Raw genomic sequence first — 19,421 nt, 5'->3', positions numbered from 1 at the left:
GTAGAAGTTGGTATAATTTTCAACGAAAATGGCTAAAAACGTGCAGCTGAAGTCATTACAAAGAAGAGAGCGACAAATAGTGCTTCTAATGGATAGTGTAGAACGATTTGTGCAAAATTACGAAGCAGAACGTGATGAGTGTCAGATTGCTTCAAGGCTTGAAGCCTTGGAGCCTGTGTTCGGTGAATTTCACGAAGTGAGAAGCAAAATTGAGATGATTGTGTTTGAAAGTGAAGAGAAGAAAGACAAGGAGCTCTACGGCGAGGCAAAAGAAGAAGCTGGATTCCAGCGGGAAGAAGAAAACGACAAGATACTGCTTAGCTTTGAGGATCGTTTCTTCCAGCTAAAGGGTGCGCTTTCGAAGTTGCAGAGCATCCGGCATCAACCTGCAAACTTGAGCGAGTCTTCTCACAATCATGAGCGTGTGTCCATGGGATCAAGAGTGAAGCTGCCAGAGATTCGATTGCCCAGTTTTGGTGGAAAGCTTCGCGATTGGGTTTCGTTCCGCGATAGCTTCCAGAGCTTAATCCACAACAACGAGCAACTGGACACCGGGACGCACCATCCATGCCAATTCGGAAGTTCTCTTCTCTGACCACCAACGGCCGATCGTTCCTGCTGCAAGTCGTCCCGTTTATCGGTCAGGTGGTTCAGGGGGAGGCTTCCAATTGCCATGTAACGGCAAGTATTCTTTTACCTTGGACTTTTCTCCCAGTCATGCATTCCTGCCTTCTAGCCATACCTCGAATCGTGAGTTGGATTGTTTTACCCGCTATGGTGAGCAAATTCATGTTGACACCAACTTGGTGCTGCAGTATGCTGCTGATGATATTTCGGATACCGGCTCTATCTCGTCGCATTCAAACTGGACATCGGGACGCACTACTTCTCATGCCAATTCGGAAGTTCTCTTCTCTGGCCACCAGCGACCGACTGTTCCTGTCACAAGTCGTCCCGTTTATCGGTCAGGTGGTTCAGGGGGAGGCTTCCAATTGCCATGCAACGGCAAGTATACGTCTGTTTTAAGATTTCCCACTCGTCACGCATCTCAACCTTCCAGCCCCGCATCCTATGGGTCGAATGTATTCAATTCTGCCGAAGAACCAATATTTGATGATGGCAACCTACTGCTGCAGCTCGCTGCCGATGTCACCGATGCTGCGCCGGTAAATTTCAATTGGATGTCGGGACGCACCATTTCTCATGCCAATTCGGAAGTTCTCTTCTCTGGCCACCAACGACCGACTGTTCCTGTTACAAGTCGTCCCGTTGATCGGTCAGGTGGTTCAGAGGGAGGCTTCCAATTGCCATGTCACGGCAAGTATTCGTCTGTTTCGAGCACTTCACCCAGTGATGCATTTTTGCCTTCTAGCCTTGCATCAAACAGGATTCCTTGCAATGACGCAGCTTGGTGCTATTACCAAAACGTTCGGGGCCTACGCACCAAAACAGAGGACTTCTATTTGGCAACCACCGATTGTAGCTACGATGTCATCATACTGACCGAAACTGGCTTGACGGATTCAATCAATGCTGCCCAACTATTCGGCAATAGGTATTCCGTGTTTCGTTGCGACCGCAGCTCAAGAAATAGTTTTAAAAAAAGCTTTGGTGGAGTTTTGATTGCTGTTAAACAACACCACGTGAGCAGCTTTGTCACTACTGATAGCGGGAATGATTTGGAACAAGTCTGTGTTGCAGCGAATATCAACGGGAAAAAATTTATTTTCTGTGCCATATACGTGCCTCCTGACAAAAGCAATTGTACGCACATTTTGGAGTCCCATGTGGCCACCGTACGCGAGTTGTGCACCCGTGTTTCTGCTGAGGAGTCCGTCTTGGTATGTGGCGATTATAACCAACCTCGTTTGTTGTGGGAGGCGAGTGATGCAGGTGCGATTCTCTTGAATGTTACACCCATCAGTGCTGCCGCTGCCTCATTGATCGATGGAATGAATTCGCTCAATCTGAATCAATTCAACACTATCAGCAATCACCTCAATCGGATACTGGATCTTGTTTTTGGTTCTAGTGAGGAACTAATTGTAATTAGAAATGCTCCCGATTTACTTGTACCGATAGACTTGCATCACCCACCTATCGTCTTCGATTTACCTGCTACTATGTCTACCAATTACGGTTCTCGAAAAACCTCCGAACCTAGGAATAGGCCTTTAAATTTTCGGAAGATAGACTTTTCGTTGCTCTTTCAATACTTGAACAGTGTTGACTGGGATGCAGTTTTCGGAGACTCATCAGTTGATGCTATGACAGAATCGTTCTGCAACTTGATCTGCACCTGGTTGGTTTCGCACGTTCCCAGATTCAAAGCGCCTATGACACCCGCTTGGAGCACGCCCACCTTGCGGCAACTACGACGGGAAAAAAAATGCTTGTCTTCGCAGACTGAGAAAAAATCGAACAGAGAATTTTCAACAACAGTTCAAAACAGCAAGCGTCGCTTACCGTAGACTAAACGCATCGTTATATAAGCTCCACGTCCTACGCTTACAATCTAGTTTACGCAGTAATCCGCGAAGTTTTTGGACTTTCGTAAACTCAAAACGTAAAACGAGCTCTTTACCTACTTCCGTTTTCTACCATGATGCTGTTGGTAACTCTCCGGATACTTGTTGCAACTTATTTGCAGAGCATTTTCGATCGGTGTTTTCAGACACTGTTTCTTCCGAAACTGAGTGCAGCGAAGCCAATTATCATGTCCCAGTCGATGCTATCAAGCTTAACACTTTTGTGATAAACCAAGAGCTAATTGTACACGCCGCGAGGAAATTGAAAACCTCATTCGCTCCTGGACCTGATGGAATTCCAGCTGTAATTTACTGCCGCTGCATCGAAGCTCTTTCAATGCCTCTAGCACGAATTTACAACAAATCTTTTCAGCAACGTAAATTTCCTGAAAAATGGAAAAATTCGTTTATGTTTCCAGTGTTTAAAAATGGCGATCGAAGAGACGTAAAACAGTATCGAGGTATAACCAGTTTGTCGGCAGGTTCTAAACTTTTCGAAATCATCGTGAGTGGCGTTCTATTGCGAGCTTCATCCCAATATATTGCGGCTGAACAGCACGGGTTTATGCCTGGTAGATCGGTGAGTACAAACCTTTTGCAATATACATCGTTTTGCCTGAACCAGATGGAGTGTAAAAACCAAGTAGATGCTGTTTACACCGACATCAAGGCTGCATTTGACAGGATTGATCACAGAATATTGCTTGCCAAACTATCTAAACTTGGTGTTCATGAGAACATGGTTGTTTGGTTGGAATCCTTCCTCACAGATCGGTGCATCAGAATTAAATTTGGTGATAGCATATCCTATCCTTTCAAAAATCGGTCTGGGGTGCCTCAGGGAAGCAATCTTGGGCCTCTGCTGTTTGTATTGTTTTTCAACGATCTGATAATCAGTTTGGATGATGGAACTAAGATTGCATATGCTGATGATTTGAAAATATATGTCCCAATAAAATGCACCGAGGATTGTGCCCAGCTCCAATCGCTGCTCGATCGATTTAGTGAATGGTGTAGACTGAATAAGTTATCGGTTAGTATCCCTAAATGCTATGTAATAACCTTCCATCGAAAAAAATCACCCATTCTACACGACTATAGCATCGATCATCAGCATCTTAAAAGGGTATTGGAAGTTGACGATCTAGGTGTTACCCTTGATGCACAGCTCACGTTCAACAGCCATCGAACAACCGTTATAAATAAAGCCAATCGACAACTTGGATTCATTTCAAAAATAGCACGAGAATTTACTGATCCGCTGTGCTTGAAGTCGCTCTACTGTGCCCTCGTCCGATCCATAATAGAACATGCTGCAATTGTCTGGGCCCCCTACCAGCTGTGTTGGATCTTACGAATTGAGCGCATCCAGAAGCGTTTTTTAAGATTCGCCCTACGACATCTGCCATGGCACCATCCTGAGGATCTTCCCGCTTATCCTGATCGCTGCCAGCTTTTGGGTATTGAAACACTGGAACGCCGCCGAAGGATTCAACAAGCAACATTCGTCGCTAAAGTATTGAACGGTGAGGTCCAGTCACCACACTTGCTGGAAATGATATGCTTTAGTGCGCCATTAAGGACCTTACGATCTCACTCGTTACTATCAAACCGAGTCCACCGAACATCCTACGGCTATAATGAGCCATTGAGTGCGATGATGCGAGTATTCCAGGACGCTGAACATCTGCACCAGTTCAATGAACCAGCTAGTCGTTTTATTCGTCGTGTTCGCCAGTCCAGTCTATTTAATTCTATCTGATTGATGTTTGTTCTATATTCTAATTCATTTAAACAAAATGTTCGATGAATAAATATAATAATAATAATAATAATAACTCACACCCATGGAGAAGTTTACCTATCTGAGGTCAGCTCTCTCCGGCGATGCACTGAAGGAGATACTCTCTATTGAGCTGTCAGATGCTAATTACATCATAGCTTGGGAAATTCTTACGGAGCGGTATGAAAACAAAAAAACTCATAGTGAAGGCATACTTAGACGGATTGTTTTCATTGGAATCGATCAGAAAAGAAGGTTATGAGAGCATCAACTATCTCATAACTGAGTTTGAGAAAAACCTAATGATGCTGCAAAAAGTTGGCGAAGACACCGATGGTTGGAGCACCATACTAGCGCATATGCTCTACTCCAGGCTAGATTCTCTCACTCTGAGAAATTGGGAAACTCATCACAACAGCACAGAAGTGCCAAAATACGAGGACATGAGAAAGTTCCTACGCAACTACTGTTCCGTTCTGCAGTCAGTCGCTCCTGCCAAAGAACCCCGCTCCAATATCGCCGATCACAAGCAGTCTAGAGGTCAGTCAGTATGCCATACAGCGTTTAAGTCGCCCAATCGATGTCCATTTTGCACCGAACCATGGCATTCGCCCTTCCACTGCCAAAGATTCCTTCGAATGAAAATTGCAGAACGCCTTGAAGCCGTCAATCGAAGTAGAGTCTGCCGAAATTGTCTGCAGCCTGGACATTTTGCATCGAATTGCAATCGTAGCAGTTGTCGGTTGTGTCAACAAAGGCATCACACTATACTGCATGCTACGCGATCCTCCGTTCAAAATCCGTCGAATTCGAGACCCAGTCAACAGTCAAATGCACAACCTATTACCCAAAGAAGCACCCAAGTTTATGCACAGCAAACTCACCAACAGCAAAGACAACACGCCAGACCAATAGTTACGGAACACCCACACACTCAAACACAAAATGCAACACACAATTCACACAACCCAACCACACAATTCAATTCTCCCGTGCCAAGCACAAGCCAAAATTACGTCGCACTTCCTGCTAAACCTACAGCAAATATTCTGCTTTCTACCGCACTTATCAAGATTAAGGACCGTCACGGTAATGCTCTGATTGCTAGAGCTTTGTTGGATTCCTGCTCGCAACATTGCCTCATGACTCGAGAGTTTTCGAGAAAGCTGAAGTTCAAAGAATCGCCAACGTTTTTGTCAGTCCAGGGTATCGGTTCGTCTCAGTCAGTTTCGACGAAGAGCATAAGTGCTGAAGTTGGTCCACGATCGCCGAAAATCTCTGAATTCCAAGAAACTATGGAGTTTTTCGTGTTGCCAAAACTTACCCTTCAACTACCTACGACATCGTTTGATCCTTCGTTTATGTCGCTTCCCGATTCCGCTTTGCTAGCTGATCCTTACTTCCACGAATCAAAGCGGATCGATATCATAATCGGTGCCGAATATTATTTGGACTTGTTGAAGGATGAACGTCAGAAAATGTCGAAAAACGGTCCCACGCTTCAGAATACAGTTTTTGGTTGGATTGTGTCAGGTCGAGTGGTAGAAGCTCCATCGGAAGTGTCGCACACCTTAGTCTGTTCTACAAGCGACTTACAAAAGCAGCTCACGAGATTCTGGGAGCTAGAAACATGTCGTGTCACTAGCACTCATTCCATTGAGGAGTCGATGTGCGAAAGGATTTTTAAGCAAACCACAATGAGAGATGAAGCAGGACGTTTCGTTGTTACCCTACCGAAGAAAGAGTCAGTTTTGTGTCAGTTAGGCGATTCGATGCACTCAGCTACTAAACGTTTTCTAGCATTGGAAAGGCGTCTGGATGCTAATCCAGAGTTGAAGAAGGAGTATGCAGCTTTCATCCACGAATATCTCGATCTTGGTCATATGAAAGAGATTTTAGAAAGCGCTGAACAAGAACGAAGTTATTACATGCCTCACCATGCTGTCCTGAAGCCCGACAGTACCACTACAAAGTTAAGAGTCGTTTTCGACGCGTCTTGTCGAACATCAACCGGAATTTCGCTCAACGATGCGTTAATGGTCGGACCTGTGGTACAAGATGAACTGGTGGACATTATTCTGCGATTCCGGCTTCATCGATATGCCGTCGTTGCAGATGTAGCTAAAATGTATCGAATGGTTAGAGTTCAAGAGTCAGATCAACCTCTTCAGAGAATCCTATGGCGTGATTCTAGTGATGAATTCATACGTATTTTCCAACTTACAACCGTGACGTATGGTACATCATCAGCACCGTATTTAGCGACAAGATGTTTGCAAGAGTTGGCTAATCAAGAAGCCGAAAATTGTCCGATCGCGTCAGAAGTGCTTAAGAAATCATTTTACGTTGATGATATGCTCGCAGGAGTTGGGTCTGTTGAAGAAGGCAAGCTTCTTGTGAGAGAAATGATGAAGGTTATGAAGTCAGCTGGAATGTCATTACGAAAGTATGTGTCGAATGAGTCAGAAATCCTTGAAGAAGTGTCAGTTGATCTTCGAGAAGAAAGATCAGTGTTAGAACTTGATGCCTCCCAATCTACAGTTAAGACACTAGGCTTGAAGTGGCAGCCTAGCTCAGATGAATTTCAGTTCAGCACTGTGTGATCTCGAACACCGGCGGGAAATCACCCGAGCTACGAGGGTACACTACACGAGGTACAAAGGACTTGCCAGTTAGACGGCTGATGCACGACGAACGGAGGTGCTGGTGATAGCCTGTACACCAGAGTACTGGTGTTCGCCTGTGTGCGAGATATCGTATACAATTATAAGATAACACAGTGAATCTCTTATTGTTCGATCGTGTACCACACATCTTCCTTCTTCCCTAAAAAAAATGTTTAAAGAAAAAAAACTTTTCTACACTAGCTTCTCCAGTTAATATAGCTTAAAGTATACTGTAAATAAATTCAGTGTTGCGCCCACTGTAATGGATTCCTATTAAAGTTCATCTGTTCACATAACCTGTGGTCTGGGGTTTTTTTTTGTACTAACATAGGTGGTTTGAAATTTTCGTGAGTACCAATCTCAGGAGGCTTGTCAAAATCAAAATTGTAAACAAAACAAAAACAAAACTGAACTGTTTGGTTATCCTAACTAATTTTGATTTATTCCAAAAAATAGTTGATTAAAACTTTCTTTTTTTTTTAGCGGAAACTACAACTAGTGCATATATTCAGCTAGATATGCTGGAGTTCGTTTCTCCCTAGTAGGACGTTCATTATTTTCAACAGCACCATTGAAGTTCTCGTTGCTCTGCGAATTGCCAAGTGCTTCGGCTTGGACTCTCCATGGATATACTTTTTTTGTCTGCGAAACGTGACGCTGGAGTTTATGCCCATCGGAGTCAATCAGGATCAAATTTCCGTTATCTACCGAATCAACTGCGAAACGTTTCGGATGGAACCTAGTTTGTCCTTTGCTTTTGGATTGCCGCTCAACAACTACAGTGTCACCTTCTTTGACTCGGCATGGCCTTGCACCACGTCGCTGGTCTTCTCGGTGTTTTGAGCGGATTTTATTATCACGGTCGTGCCTGTCCAAGGTTTCATTTGTATGCACTGTATCTGGAATGTGATCATCATTAAGGATCGGCAACCCTCGTTGAACTCTACGGCCCATGAGAACTTCTTCAGGGGACATCTTTGTGGTAGAGTGGTCCGTCGTCCGGCGTCTACCGCTGCCTGTAGTTCGCATCGATAGTCTGTGTTAGAATATAATGCAGTGGAGATAGCTTTATTTACCACTTTCATGAAGGACTCCACCAGCCCATTTTGCTGGGGATAGAAAGGCGTTGAGAATATCGTTTTTATACCGCGTTTGTTACAATATTCTTTGAATTCCTCTCCATTGAAAGGTGGCCCATTATCACTTTTAATAGCTTTAGGAAAACCTTCTCTCCGAAAGATACTATCTAACACCGCTTTTGTGTATTCAAATCTTGTCGATTTCACAGGCGAAGCTATCGCATATCTTGACCGTAAATCTATCACCACAAGGATTAAGATTCCGCCGAGTTTGTGATATGGGCCGTTGAAGTCGATTGCTAACGTGTCCCATACCATTCTAGGGGCAAATATTCGCTGCATAGGTGTGGGCTTTTCTGGCTTGCCGTTTATAGCACAAGAGGCACATGATTTAACCCACTGTTCGGCATCCTTTGCCATTCCCGGCCACCAGACCCTTTTGCGAAGAATGCTCTTGAGCTTAGCTTCTAGTGGGTGCCCCAGGTGGGCTATGTTTAGGACTTTTTCTCGAAGTTCCATTGGTATAACAGCACAGCCGTTCTTCACCAAAATATCTTCAACTACATGCAGATCGTTCGCCACCGTTTTGTATCTGGATATATTAGCGGGCCATTTGCCTGATTCGAGCGAACAGATAACCTGTAAAAGTGATCAACAAGTGTTAAAAAAAACTTTTCCTAAAGGAAAGCTTTATTTTCGAGTTTCCACATACCTGTTGCAGAATTTCGTCATTCTTGGTGCAATCCTGAATTTCTTGCCTCGTTAAGAATTCATAGAAGTTGGTCTGTAAGTGGCAGATTTCCCAAGGACTTACGTCTTCGTTGAATGCTTCGTCTTCCCCACGATATAGGCGCGATGAAGGGTCGGCAATGTTATCCAGACCTTTTATATATTCAACTTCATAAATATAGGGACTTAGGCGTAGGGACCAACCATCAGCCCTTGTTAGTGCTCTTTTGGATTCTTCACGAGGTCTACTAATGATGAATGCCATACCCTGGGCATCAGTTCGTAAAGTGAAGGGTCGGCCGGTGAGGAAATAAGAAAACCGTTCCACTGCCCATACTGCTCCCAGAGCTTCCCGCTGGTTCTGGGGGTACTTTCTTTCCGTCTCCGTTAACGCTTTGGATGCAAAGCTTATGATACGGGGAATCTTATCTGAATTTTCCTGCACTAGCACCGCTCCCAAAGCATGAGGTGAAGCGTCCGTGTACAGTATAGTTTTATCCGTTTCAGAAAAGAATCCAAGGGAGGTCGTACAGTGGATGATTTGATTTTTCACGAGATTAAAAGCTGTTTGTTGCTCCTCTCCCCATCTCCAAGCATTGTTCGCGGTTGCAGCCCATAGTGGTGCGGTCAAGTCAGCAAAGTTTCTTATGTGTGGACTTATGAACGACGCTAGCCCAAGAAAGCTCCTGAGCTCTGATGCGTTTGATGGACTCTCAAATTTTTCAATATCTTTTATTTTTGAGATTTCAATATTGAAACCGTTTTTATCGAGATGATGACCCAAAAATGCTATTTCGGTTCGATCGAATTCGCATTTGGCAGTATTTAGTGTCAGGTTGTTCGATTTAAATATCTGCAAGACAAGGCTAACCGTTTCTCGTAGCACCTTAAGCGTCGTAGCGTAAATGAGGACATCGTCTATGTAGACTATTTTGTTCTCTATGTGTTCCAGTATCCGGCACATTTCCCGCTGGAATATCTCGGGAGCACAGTTCACCCCGAACATAAGTCGAGTGAATCTGTACATCCCGTTATCAGCTAAAAAAGTAGTTAAATCGCGAGACTCAAGACCTAACTCCAAGTGATAATAGGCATTTGATAGATCCAATTTGGTGAAATACCTAGCCCCGTGTAGCTTCACTCTCATCTCGTCGACCAGTGGCAGTCGGAAGTACTCCCGTTTAATAGCTCTATTGGGAGCCCTCATGTTAACCACTAAACGGAAATCATCTTTCCCCTTAGGTACTGCACTCATACCACTTATCCAACGAGGTGCATGCGTTATTTTTTCAATTATACCACTGGCTTCCATTTGCTCGAGCCTTAAGCGAGCTGCCTGACGATATGCTGCTGGTATATTGCAGTAAGCATTTTTAACTGGCGGGATTGAGGTATCTATGCTGAAATTAACGCGCACTCCGGGCATTTTCGGGAAGATTTTTGTTTCTGTGCAGCTATTTATTTCGACTCCTACCCTTAACAAACCCATGTCGCTTGCAGTAGCCCTACCTAACAGCGATTGTCTTCCCTCTTTGACTACAATAAATTCGGCAGTCATGATCGATTTCCGAGATTTAACAGTCTCAACGGTAGCTTCAAGAATACACTCAATATTCATAGGTCGCCTAGTGGCATACGCCTGAAGGTTACGATTAGTGTGTGAACTTTTAGAAATCACGTGAGCTTGTCCAGCACATATCTCCTGCTCAAGCTTGCTCCAATCGTTGCCTCCGATTACATTGACGTCGGCTCCAGAATCGATAAGGAACTTTATCGGGGTGGAAGATCCAATGCGGCAATCTACCAAAACATCGCATAAGGATAGGGAATTGATTTGCTTTTCCGACAATGAGAAAAAAAAAAGGGAATATGTTTTTTTTAATATCTCGCAATGTAATGAGAAAGATTTTATTTCATTTATTTAATGATAGTACGATAAAACTACTCAATTTATTACCTGTTCATGCTCATCGTTTTCTCTCTTAGGACTTCGATCGTGTCTCAGTTCATTCACTCTATTCAATCTGCATGCTCTAGCTATGTGTCCTTCTCTGTTGCAGTTGTAACAACGTTTTTCCAATTTCGGACAAATTCCGTTATCGTGTGTAGAACGGTCTTCGAAGCACCTGGTGCATCTGTATCTGCGACTGACTGAAGAATTATCGGAACTGCTTCTGCCTCTACCATAGCTGCGATTATCGGTGTACCTGTACCTCTTGGTGTGTGACGCAAACTCCTTTGCTGAATCTGATCTACGTTTGTTTCGGGACCTGCTATCACGAGTTGAATAACTGCGTATAGCCATAGCACTGCACTCGGCAACTCGAGTTTTAACTTCGGTGTGAAATGCTTCGGCGCGGGTTGCTGATACAACTATTTCATTCGTTTTTAACCCATAAATACGAGCTTGTTGTTTTACTTCTTGGTTACGCAAGCCTCGCATTAGCTGCGCTCGTACGAACACATCCTGATCCGGTTCGCTATAGCCACACAACCTGACTTTCTCCGACAATCTTGCATGGAACCCAATCGCAGATTCCCCTTCTTCCTGCTGCATGCAAGAGAATGCCTCATGCTCCGCTGCTGGATCCGTCATCGATTTCAAATATTGATCGATATTCCGTACGAATGTTTCATAGCACTCACCGTTTTCTACTGTGGGTTTAAGTTTCGCGGCTCGTACAACTCCCTTCAGGTCGTCTCCCATGTACAACATCAGTAAGTCTATTCGGCGCTTGGGATCGTGGGCGTTAAGCAGGGTAACTGACAGTTGAAAGTCCTCAATGAACTTCGTCCATGCTTCCCACATCTTACTAGCTGGGACGTTTTTGGGATAGGGTTTTATATCGCATCTGATACTGCCTTCGCCCGATGTTGTGGATTTTGAAGAAGAGTCTGGAATCGGTTCATTATTTTCGAGGCATCTGTTGGTATTTTGCATTTGTTGAATAACTTCTTCAAGCTCACGGATTTTGTCTTGTAATTGCGTGTGGACGTCTTCTTCGGCTTCATTATAATAATGAGCGTACATGTTTGCGGCCTGTTCTTCTGATTCTGATATCACAGGTGCACGGACGTATCTCCCGCTGCACTCCAGGTGATTTCCTGCGGACTCTTCTTCGTTCGATAGAGAATTCATTTTGTTATCTCTAGCATCATCTCCTGATGATGGGGCACGCACATACTTTCCTGCCATTATGCTGCTTTCTAGTGCTCTAAAAGTGGACATTTCATATTATATTTATGCCACGCGCTAATTCACAATAAATCATATAAATACTTGATATAAACTTGGACGCTTACTCACCAGAAGACACAACGTCTTATTATTGTTAATAACACCTTGATTGTTTTCGAATTACGCCTTATAAACTTCGAATGCTTTTCCCTTAGCAAAATGGCTTCCCACGCGTTTTCAAATTTCTGCTGCCTGAAAATTTGTAGCTAATACTCTCGCCGATACACACAACTACTACCGTTCCTTCCTACATTATTTTTTAAATGTGTTGGTTTTCTTCAAAGGTTGATTCTCATTTCCTTTCGTTCTCTCATCATGTTGGAGAAATCAATCTCTCTCTTCCTCTTCATTCGGCCAACCTCACTCTGTTTCTCTTTTACTGTTGCTTTCGCTCCTCTCGTTCCTCCTAATTGACTATCGGCGTGCTCGCTTTTCTGAGTGGATTCTCGACAACTTTTTCCCAAGACGGACTCTCAGCACGTCATTCTCTTTTTTTTTTTGCAAGCAGACTTCCAACTCGCTTTACTATTGACTACCAGCGTGCTTTTCGATTCGTACATTGTGTAAGCGGACTTCCGCTTTACTTTAGACTATGATGCGGACTCCCAGCGCGCTAGTCGATTTGTACATTTCATAAGCGGACTCCCAACTCGCTTTACTTTTGAATTTGAAGCGGACTCCCAGCGCGCTATTCTATAACAATACATAAGCGGACTCTCAACTCGCTTTTATTATGTTTGTTAGAAGCGGACTCCCAACACGCTCTCTTTCTATCGCCGTTATAGTATGAGCGGACTCTCAGCGCGCTCTTGCTAGTTTTCACAGGTTCGATCTCGGCTAAAACAAAATGGCTGCCCGTGGAACAATTTTGAATTCTCCTCGTGCCCGGGTGATTTCCCCTAAATATTCTCTAATACTATGGTAGGCTAGATTTTTCAAACATACCGGGTGTCCTGTCCTGTCACGGTCGCCAAATGTGTGATCTCGAACACCGGCGGGAAATCACCCGAGCTACGAGGGTACACTACACGAGGTACAAAGGACTTGCCAGTTAGACGGCTGATGCACGACGAACGGAGGTGCTGGTGATAGCCTGTACACCAGAGTACTGGTGTTCGCCTGTGTGCGAGATATCGTATACAATTATAAGATAACACAGTGAATCTCTTATTGTTCGATCGTGTACCACACAAGCACCATTAAGTGGGATGAAGCGTCAGTAATAACCAAGAGAAAGGTTTTGTCAGATGTTGCAAGATTGTTTGATCCCCTGGGTCTAGTCGGACCAGTCGTGGTCCAAGCCAAGATATTTGTTCAGCAGTTGTGGAAATTACAGTGCGATTGGGATGATAAGCTTACCGATGATCTCTCAGAGCAATGGAGAGAGTTCCGCAGAAATTTTGTCAGTCTAGATAGTTTGTCAGTTCCTAGATGGGTCGGTTTATCTGTCAGTACTCAGTCAGTTGAAATACATGGGTTTTGCGATGCGTCAGAGAAGGCGTATGGAGCATGTATTTACATAAGGTCAGTCGATCAGAATGGGTCAGTTTTAGTCCGTCTTTTAACGTCAAAATCCCGAGTTGCTCCTCTTGAGAACTTGAAGCAGAAGAAAAAGAAGCAATCTATGCCCCGTTTGAAACTTTCTTCTGCCCTTACACTAGCGCATTTGTACGAAAAGGTTCAGAGTAGCATCAAGTTGACGTCAGCAAAATCTTACTTTTGGACGGACTCCATGATAGTGAAGTGTTGGTTAGCATCTCCACCTTCTCGATGGAAAGAGTTCGTAGCTAATCGTGTGTCTGAGATTCAACACATCACCGATGGAGGACACTGGAATCATGTGGCAGGAATTGAGAATCCTGCTGACCTTATTTCTCGAGGAATGACTGCAGCACAACTGCAATACCAAACGATATGGTTTCAAGGTCCAACATGGCTTCAACTTGATGAGCAACATTGGCCAAAGATCGAGCAGAGCCAGGAGGAAAACGTAGACGTTACGATGTTGGAAGAGAAACCAGCTACTACTGCAACAGCTCACACGAGCGAGCACAACGAGATTTTTGGTTTAAAGTCCTCTTACACTGAACTTGTCCGCCTCGTAGCTTGGATGCAACGTTGTCGTTTCAATTTGCAAAAGTTGAACAGAGAAAGTCGGAAGAGTGGTCCCCTCAAGGTTACCGAGTTAGACGAATCGCTTAAGACACTCGTGCGCATAGCTCAACAAGAAGGTTTTGCCAAAGAATATGCTGACTTGTTGAACAATCGTCCGATATCAAATTCATCGAAAATCGCATCCTTGAATCCTGTAATGGTAGATGGTTTAATTCGAGTTGGAGGTCGACTACGTAACGCTGCAATCCACGAATCCCGAAAGCATCCATTCATACTCGATCATCGACATCCGTTCACGACAACTGTGATGATATACTACCACCAGAACCTGCTGCACGCTGGTCAACAGTTGTTGATAGCATCAGTTCGAGAGCGATTCTGGCCAACGAATATTGGGACACTTGCTCGAGCTGTCATTTTCAAATGTGTAGCATGCTTTCGCGTTAGGCCGAAAATCCAAGAGCAACTTATGGCGGATTTACCTAAGCACAGAGTCACACAATGTCCAGTATTCCAAAAGGTCGGCGTAGATTACTGTGGACCTTTTTACATAACCTATCCTCAGCGCAAGGCTCGACCCACGAAAGTCTTCATCGCAATCTATGTTTGCCTGGTGACTAAAGCAGTTCACATAGAATTAGCAGCAGATCTGTCGACCCAAGCATTCTTGGCCACATTCCAAAGATTTTGTGGTCGTCGGAGCGCTCCAAGTCTAGTCATGTGCGATAACGCAAAGAATTTCGTCGGCGCGAAACGAGTTTTGGACGAAGTACATCAGCTTTTTGTCAGTAAAACGTTTCAGGACTCTGTGATAAACTACGCTGCAGATCGAGGAATTGACTTCCAGTTCATTCCTGCTCGTTCTCCAAACTTTGGCGGCCTGTGGGAGTCGGCTGTGAAGTCGTTTAAGACTCTACTGAAAAGAACTATTGGTTCACGTTCGCTGGTACATGAAGAATTACAAACCATAATTGTACGGATCGAAGCTGCTTTGAATTCGCGTCCTCTCACAGCCCTGAGTAATGATCCTGAGGATTTTGAGCCACTCACCCCTGGTCATTTTTTAGTTCAGAAACAGTTAATCGCACCCCCAGAACATGATTGGAACGAAGTTCCAGAAAACCGTTTGAATGTCTGGCAAAGAATGCAACAAACGTCACAACAACTGTGGAAAAAGTGGTCATCAATGTACCTATCAGATCTCCACAGTCGAACTAAATGGACCAAGCAAAACGACAATCTCAGAGTTGGCATGATGGTTGTCCTAAAAGAGGATAATATTCCACCATTAAAATGGCCAATAGCGAGAATCGAAGCAGTACATCCTGGACCAGATGGCAACGTTCGTGTCGTCACTGTGCGCACACAGTCTGGATCGTATGATAGAGCAATCTCCAAAATTTGTATTTTACCTATCAACGATAACCTACAATCACAAGATCAATAAAATTTATGCAAAAAACTGTTAATGAGAATTGTTTAACCCGCTGGTCTAAGTCACAAAATTCAAATTAAGTTTCCAACACTCTACAAATGCTCGATACGAATGAAGTAAAGTCAAGTTTAAGAATCAACATCATTAAGAAGTCAATTCAAGCCATTCATCAAAACTCACACTACAGCTCATTGCATCAAATTTTGAAACCATATCGTTATTAAGAAATCGTACTGTCTGAAGAAAGCATATCATCCTAAGAATTACACGTTTGCATGAAAGCATGACACTCCCATGGAGAAAGGGTTAAGTTAAGTCTGCACGATCATGAGCTAATCATTCCTCATCATACTATCAAATCATCAGTCATCCTACGCAGTACAAGGGGTCATTATAATTCACTCCAAGCTCTTGCGTATCAGCCTAAAAGGTTTGGCCAACCTTGCGGAATTTGCAAGAGCTTCCTGAAGAAAATCGTAAGAAGGATGTCATCATATTGAAAGATCGCCAGACGTCGTTGGAGCGTGTGCGGAGGCCCAGCGCCTCCGCATCCAGGGAAGTTCCCTTTTTATTTACCATGTGTCCAAATGTTCAGCACTTCCCTTACACGCAGGTTACTCCAATGGTTGTCGCGCGGGTCGAGCAGCCATCCACCGACGCAGTGGCAACGCAGCACAAACATCTCACATCACGTCAGCATACCACCGAGCATTTGGGTCAGCAATTCGAGCCATTCACGAGGTCCACCCACCACCACGAGCGCATCAGTCGATGCAATTGAAGTTGCTCATCGTAAATCCATCCATGGCACACAATTTGGGATCCAGCAGCAATCCATCACCACGATCACCACCCGCATCCGATTCAGCAGCAGCATCTGCAATTATGTTGTGGGAGAACAAATTGCATTGAGGTCCAATAGTGGATTGAAATTTCACGGATCTTGAGGTTTACTCACCTGGTCGACATCGTTTCCTGGAGAACCTCGAGAAACACCGAACATCCTCCGCACTGGTCCAAGAGGAATATCATCGGGTCCATCAGAAATCGGCAAACCGTTTGAATTCCGCTTCCTTGGTCTCGCATGAAAACAGCTGCAATAAAAAAAAATCAATCACCAATCACAACAACGAGAAGAAGAGCACGTGAAGAAGTACAATTTGGGGCAACAATTTCAGTCTTCTGCAATAATTAAAACCAATTATTGGTTTGCTTGGAAATTTCATCGAAAATACAACAAGTACTCACCTCGCACTTTCGCCGACCCAAAACATCAAACAGAAACCAACACCCACACCGAGTTCAACCAGAAGAAATCCTTCAGCTCCAGCGGGCCCGGTCCAATTCGTCTGCAACAATGAAGTACAGCAGAAACAGCAACAGCAGCAACTAAATTTAGATTTTAGTGAAAATATTCCAACACACGAAACAGTGATGAAAACAGAAACGAAAAATGTAAACATAACGGTACCTTTGTTGAAATGAGATTTCAAGGCGGCCGGCATATGTTTGCGTAGAGCCGAAGTAGGAGTTAGTAGCGGTATAGTTTTAAATTAGTATAACAGTTACCCACACGTCAAAGTAGATCCATCCGAAAGTGATCTAAAGTAGCTTTCGGATGGATATAAGCTCTGTTCAGTGCTTGTGTTGAAGCTTTTCAATTTCTCATTGCCAATACTTGTTTAAAATGTAACTGTGTGAATCGCTCGAATGGAAAAGGTTTTTATTATGCTACACACTCTCGTTCGTAAGTTGCGCATACAGAAATAGATAGTCAGTTCTGATCAATCCGCCGCCTTGTTTACTTCGCCCAAATAAACCGCTAATTTAGATCCGACAAATAAAGTTGTTTCGTTTAAGTGAAACAGTTTCGGTTTTCTAATTCGCGTTCCGAAAAGTGTTCCGGTGCCAAAACAAAAATTTTTCGGGAAAAAATCATTTTTTTCGATTTTTTCTGGTCGGGGGTCGTGCGAAAAAACTTGAATTTTTTTAATCACGCAAAATTTTCAACTTGAAAATTTTTCGGGAAAAAATCATTTTTTTCGATTTTTTCTGGTCGGGGGTCGTGTGAAAAAACTTGAATTTTTTGAATCACGCAAAATTTTCAACTTGAAAATTTTTCGGGAAAAAATCATTTTTTTCGATTTTTTCTGGTCGGGGGTCGTGCGAAAAAACTTGAATTTTTTGAATCACGCAAAATTTTCAACTTGAAAATTTTTCGGGAAAAAATCATTTTTTTCGATTTTTTCTGGTCGGGGGTCGTGCGAAAAAACTTGAATTTTTTGAATCACGCAAAATTTTCAACTTGAAAATTTTTCGGGAAAAAATCATTTTTTTCGATTTTTTCTGGTCGGGGGTCGTGCGAAAAAACTTGAATTTTTTTAATCACGCAAAATTTTCAACTTGAAAATTTTTCGGGAAAAAATCATTTTTTTCGATTTTTTCTGGCCGGGGGTCGTGCGAAAAAACATGAATTTTTTTAATCACGCAAAATTTTCAACTTGAAAATTTTTCGGGAAAAAATCATTTTTTTCGATTTTTTCTGGTCGGGGGTCGTGCGAAAAAACTTGAATTTTTTGAATCACGCAAAATTTTCAACTTGAAAATTTTTCGGGAAAAAATCATTTTTTTCGTTTTTTTGTGGTCGGGGGTCGTGCAAAAAAACTTGAATTTTTTGAATCACGCAAAATTTTCAACTTGAAAATTTTTCGGGAAAAAATCATTTTTTTCGATTTTTTCTGGTCGGGGGTCGTGTGAAAAAACTTGAATTTTTTGAATCACGCAAAATTTTCAACTTGAAAATTTTTCGGGAAAAAATCATTTTTTTCGATTTTTTCTGGTCGGGGGTCGTGCGAAAAAACTTGAATTTTTTGAATCACGCAAAATTTTCAACTTGAAAATTTTTCGGGAAAAAATCATTTTTTTCGATTTTTTCTGGTCGGGGGTCGTGCGAAAAAACTTGAATTTTTTTAATCACGCAAAATTTTCAACTTGAAAATTTTTCGGGAAAAAATCATTTTTTTCGATTTTTTCTGGCCGGGGGTCGTGCGAAAAAACATGAATTTTTTTAATCACGCAAAATTTTCAACTTGAAAATTTTTCGGGAAAAAATCATTTTTTTCGATTTTTTCTGGTCGGGGGTCGTGCGAAAAAACTTAAATTTTTTGAATCACGCAAAATTTTTAACTTGAAAATTTTTCGGGAAAAATCATTTTTTTTCGATTTTTTCTGGTCGGGGATCGTGCGAAAAAACTTGAATTTTTTGAATCACGCAAAATTTTTAACTTGAAAATTTTTCGGGAAAAAATCATTTTTTTTCAATTTTTTCTGGTCGGGGGTCGTGCGAAAAAACTTGAATTTTTTGAATCACGCAAAATTTTCAACTTGAAAATTTTTCGGGAAAAAATCATTTTTTTCGATTTTCTCTGGTCGGGGGTCGTGCGAAAAAACTTGAATTTTTTGAATCACGCAAAATTTTCAACTTGAAAATTTTTCGGAAAAAAATCATTTTTTTCGATTTTTTCTGGTCGGGGGTCGTGCGAAAAAACTTGAATTTTTTAATCACGCAAAATTTTCAACTTGAAAATTTTTCGGGAAAAAATCATTTTTTTCGATTTTTTCTGGTCGGGGGTCGTGCGAAAAAACTTGAATTTTTTGAATCACGCAAAATTTTCAACTTGAAAATTTTTCGGGAAAAAATAATTTTTTTTCGATTTTTTCTGGTCGGGGGTCGTGCGAAAAAACTTGAATTTTTTGAATCACGCAAAATTTTCAACTTGAAAATTTTTCGGGAAAAAATAATTTTTTTTCGATTTTTTCTGGTCCGGGGTCGTGCGAAAAAACTTGTT

The 19,421-nt window shown here is 42.7% G+C and overlaps 3 protein-coding genes across 3 annotated transcripts; 2 read left to right on the top strand and 1 right to left on the bottom strand.

Moving 5' to 3' along the window:
• Positions 1–4,375: 4,375 nt before the first annotated feature.
• LOC129752764 (uncharacterized) lies at positions 4,376–6,914 on the top strand. Its single transcript, XM_055748535.1, has 2 exons — positions 4,376–4,491; positions 4,559–6,914. Exons 1-2 carry the CDS (start codon positions 4,376–4,378, stop codon positions 6,912–6,914), a joined length of 2,472 nt encoding a protein of 823 aa, XP_055604510.1.
• An 839-nt stretch (positions 6,915–7,753) lies between these two features.
• LOC129752763 (uncharacterized) lies at positions 7,754–13,757 on the bottom strand. The gene is made up of 5 exons (XM_055748534.1): positions 13,741–13,757; positions 12,969–13,142; positions 10,743–12,000; positions 8,769–10,622; positions 7,754–8,695 (listed from the first exon to the last, which is right to left on the bottom strand). The coding sequence occupies exons 1-5, from the start codon at positions 13,755–13,757 to the stop codon at positions 7,754–7,756; spliced, it is 4,245 nt and encodes a 1,414-aa protein (XP_055604509.1).
• Positions 13,756–16,485, top strand: LOC129752762 (uncharacterized). The gene is made up of 2 exons (XM_055748533.1): positions 13,756–15,541; positions 16,187–16,485. The coding sequence occupies exons 1-2, from the start codon at positions 13,756–13,758 to the stop codon at positions 16,483–16,485; spliced, it is 2,085 nt and encodes a 694-aa protein (XP_055604508.1).
• The last annotated feature ends 2,936 nt before the right edge of the window (positions 16,486–19,421 follow it).

Source organism: Uranotaenia lowii, chromosome 3 (genome assembly GCF_029784155.1).
Source record: "Uranotaenia lowii strain MFRU-FL chromosome 3, ASM2978415v1, whole genome shotgun sequence".
In the NCBI taxonomy this organism is placed as follows: Eukaryota; Metazoa; Arthropoda; class Insecta; order Diptera; family Culicidae; genus Uranotaenia; species Uranotaenia lowii.
This window is presented reverse-complemented; position numbering and strand designations above follow the sequence as displayed.

Coding starts and splice junctions, on each gene's coding strand:
- LOC129752762 (XM_055748533.1), top strand. CDS start 13,756: ATGATAGTGAAGTGTTGGTTAGCATCTCCACCTTCTCGATGGAAAGAG. Junction 15,542..16,186: donor TAGAGCAATCTCCAAAATTT/GTATTTTACCTA, acceptor CCTTACACGCAG/GTTACTCCAATGGTTGTCGC.
- LOC129752764 (XM_055748535.1), top strand. CDS start 4,376: ATGGAGAAGTTTACCTATCTGAGGTCAGCTCTCTCCGGCGATGCACTG. Junction 4,492..4,558: donor TGGGAAATTCTTACGGAGCG/GTATGAAAACAA, acceptor GGAATCGATCAG/AAAAGAAGGTTATGAGAGCA.
- LOC129752763 (XM_055748534.1), bottom strand. Junction 12,001..12,968: donor GTGACAGGACAGGACACCCG/GTATGTTTGAAA, acceptor GTCCACTTTTAG/AGCACTAGAAAGCAGCATAA. Junction 8,696..8,768: donor ATGACGAAATTCTGCAACAG/GTATGTGGAAAC, acceptor TCACTTTTACAG/GTTATCTGTTCGCTCGAATC.